General features: G+C 45.5%; 1 protein-coding gene across 1 annotated transcript in view; it reads left to right on the top strand.

Moving 5' to 3' along the window:
• The first annotated feature begins 239 nt into the window (after positions 1-239).
• IFT56 (intraflagellar transport 56) overlaps positions 240-3,693 on the top strand; it is a 49,664-nt gene continuing 46,210 nt past the window's right edge. Inside the window, exons 1-3 of the mRNA XM_081800903.1 lie at positions 240-354; positions 1,755-1,989; positions 2,474-2,611. Of these exons, the coding sequence (XP_081657029.1) occupies positions 1,987-1,989; positions 2,474-2,611 (141 nt within the window). The 5' untranslated portion in view covers positions 240-354; positions 1,755-1,986. The remainder of the gene's footprint in view (positions 355-1,754; positions 1,990-2,473; positions 2,612-3,693) is intronic.

Below are 3,693 nucleotides of genomic sequence, written 5' to 3'. Positions count from 1 at the left end.
TAGCTGCCTCTGACCAGAGTCACGTAATCCTCAGTTACTGTTAAAGAAACCTGTAAAAATGCCTCAGGAAATAATATCAAGTTGCCTCCCAAAAAGTCTGTGGGATGCTGTTCTGCCTGAGATGACAAACATAATGTGCCATGTATGCAAGAAAAAAAAAAGTAATTTGCAGCTTAGCGATAGTTACAGGATGTAGCACTTTTGCCTTTGTACTCTAGAGATGACATCACCAATGCAATCTGCCCAGAATGTTTTGCAGTTCCAAGCCCCTAAAGCAGAACGACCAGGCCCCTGAAGCAGAACGACCACCTCACTACAACCACACCGAAACCAGATTGGGAGACGCCGGAAGGGGTAAGATGATCAACAAAGGAAATACTATAGCTGACCCTAATCCGTAATCAATCAGCATGACCCAAGGCCCTGAGACCCTTACCCTGACTTCTCACCCTTTAAAAACCCCTGCTTGTAAGCGCTGTGAATTGTGCAAGACTGCTGAATCTCAGATCTGTACCTCTGAAACAAATAATGCAATATATGTTAAGAAAAAAAAAAAAGAAGAAGAAGAAGGTAGCGGGAGGGGAAGAATGAAGCGGGGGAAATCGGAGGGGTAGACGAACCATGAGAGACGATGGACTCTGAAAAACAAACTGAGGGTTCTAGAGGGGAGGGGTGTGGGAGGATGGGTTAGCCTGGTGGTGGGTATTGAGGAGGGCACGTTCTGCATGGAGCACTGGGTGTTACGCACAAACAATGAATCATGAAACACTTCATCTAAAACTAATGATGTAATGTATGGGGATTAAGATAAGAATAAAAAAAAATTAAAAAAAAAATAAATGTTGCTAAGGAAGTAAAAAAAAAAAAAAAACAACCCTGCTTGTAAGCCACTGCGGAGTTTGGGACTATTGAGCATTAATTCCCTCCTTCTCCTGGGTGGCGCCACATCAACAAATAGCCTTTCTTCACCGCAAAAGCTCCCTCTCAGTTGTTACTGGCTTGCTGCCCATCGGGTGGACGAACCCTCGTTGGGATCGGTTACAAAGGTTGGACTGCATGTTAACTTTAAGATTCCTTCCAGCTCTAACCTTCCACAACGCGGTGATTTCGTCCTCCTCCTGCAGCCGTATTAACTCGGTTCAGGAGTGAAGTAGATAATTACGTCGTCCAATCAACATATATTTATTAGAGTTCCTTATTATGTTTATCTATGTAGATAAGAAATTGTATTTTGGTGAACTCCCACCTATAAACGCCAACTACTCGGTTCAGCAATTCTGTCTAAGCTTCCGTGAGACCGGAGGCCCAAGATCACGTGCCAGTCATCGCCAGTGGTTGCTATGGAGCCCAACACGGTCCAAATCGGAAGTGGTCCTTCAAAAGGACTTCCCCGGGAAACTCGTGTGTGTGTGTGTGTGTGTGTGTGTGTGTGTGTGTGTGTGTGTATATATATATATATATATACACACACATTTTTTTTAAAAGATTTTATTTATTAATTTAACAGAGATACAGCGAGATAGGGAACATAAGCAGGGGGAGTGGGAGAGGGAGAAGCAGACTCGCCGCTGAGCTGAGAGCCCGATGCGGGGCTCGATCCCAGGACCCTGGGACCATGACCTGAGACGAAGGCAGATGCTTAACGACTGAGCCACCCAGGGCCCCGGGAAACTCGTATTTGAAAAAGAATGCTGTTGGAATTCGTTTTTTCTTAAAGTAAACCCATAAGCAGAGATACAAACTTTCACTCCCAGGACCGAAAACGACGCCTCTCCTCCTAAGGGACTTCACTCCTTCAGCGGCGGAAGGGACCGGAACCAAAGAGCCGTGGCACCGGTTCTCCTGAGAGCGCTTCTCCGTGACGAACCAGACTCCACCCCCGCAGGGTTGCCGTGGAGACGGAGGGAGCTGTGTGGATGCGGAGAGGCGCTGAGGCCCGGCCTTTGCTGTCGGTCCCGGGAAGGGGCTCACCGAACCAACGCCAAGATGGTTAGTGGCTTGGAACAGTGAGGGAGAACTTTGAGTAGGACCTAGGACTGGAGATCAGAGGTTCCCAGCACACTTCTGGTTGAAGTCTAGGAGTGTCAGCGGAGGATGATCTCCCTGCCTTCCTGTTCTCACCGGAGACAGGGATGCAACTGTAAACACCTCGAAGCTTTCTTCCCCCTGCTTCTCCATTTCTCCGCACCTAAGCTGCGCATGGGGCGGAAAGCAGACCAAGGAAAGGCTGAGATCTTAGCCCACTCGAATGAACTGATACAGAAGATTAGGTGTAGTAGCCGTTGGGTTCAGCTCAAGTGCAGAGTGATGGCCCTTTGAGTAAAATACGTGTTACAGAGAGTTTGAACGGGCTTCCCTGGGGTTCGTTGGTAAGGATTTGACATGCAAATCCTAGAGCTGTCACTCCGAGTTTAAAACTGACTGTCGGAGTTGGATCATAAAGCTATCTTTGTCTTTGTTGCTTCTTTCACAGATGCTTTCAAGGGCCAAACCTGCTGTAGGCGGGGACCTACCGCACACTGACAAAAGAAAGAAGAAAGGTAGGAAGATTCCGAAACTAGAGGAGCTACTTTCACAAAGAGATTTCACTGGAGCTATTACCCTATTGGAGGTAATGTGCAAAGAAGGTTGCTTCTTAGGAGGTGGATACCAGAATATGGATGCATGCTAGGGTGAATGTTGGTTCTATGCTCTTGGAACAGGTGGGAGCTTTTGGGGGGCTTCCTGTAAATCTAGTCAGGCGCAGATTGCAGATTCCGTGTCAACGATAGACCTGATTAAAGATGAACTAAGAAGAGAGACTTACTTCTTGAGGGATACTTTTAATTATCTCTAGTCCCACTGATGGGGAATTCAGCTATATAATGGAGGGACATTTAGTATTGTATCAGTTCACACAGTGTTTATCCTGACTGCTGACCAATATATGCTTTATTCCTATTATATGTTATAAAATTTGGATCATTTAAATAATACCATCATGCTTCATGCTTATTGTCTAGAATATTATATCTTCAGGAAATATTTCGAATCTCTATGGCAGTAGTTCTCAACTGTTAATGTGCATCAGTATCACCTGGGGTACTTATTCAAGTATATACTCCTGGACTCCTACCTTAGGGATTCTGATTCTTTCCAAATCAGTCTGTGGTAGTGCTCAGGAACCTGCATTTTTGACAAGTGGCCCAAGTGCTTCTGATGCAGGTTGTCCAAGGATACTACACTTTGAGAAACTACCTTGTGGGAATCACACGTTATAGGAGGATGAAGGGGCGCACCAAAGAATGAAGAGAAGAGTTTTGACAGCACAGCCTAGTTATGTTGTGCCAGTCATTTCTCCATAGCACTACTTCAGTTATATTACTTGTAATCTATCAACAATAATTGTTTTAATTAGCTTTATGTATTTCTCAGTCTTCCATGTATAGTCTTCTGTTTCCCACTAGCTCTGATATCGAGCACCTTGTTTGACTTTTTTGGTGTCAGCTTTCTTATCTTTTTTTTTTTTTTTAAAGATTTTATTTATTTATTTGAGACAGAGAGAATGAGAGAGACAGAGAGCACATGAGAGGGGGGAGGGTCAGAGGGAGAAGCAGGCTCCCTGCCGAGCAGGGAGCCCGATGCGGGACTCGATCCCGGGACTCCAGGATCATGACCTGAGCCGAAGGCAGTCGCTTAACCAACTGAGCCACC

Source organism: Leptonychotes weddellii, chromosome 12, assembly GCF_054177405.1.
Source record: "Leptonychotes weddellii isolate Sample4059 chromosome 12, ASM5417740v2, whole genome shotgun sequence".
In the NCBI taxonomy this organism is placed as follows: domain Eukaryota; kingdom Metazoa; phylum Chordata; class Mammalia; order Carnivora; family Phocidae; genus Leptonychotes; species Leptonychotes weddellii.
Note: the sequence above shows the minus strand (reverse complement) of the source record. Positions and strands in the feature narration are given on the sequence as shown.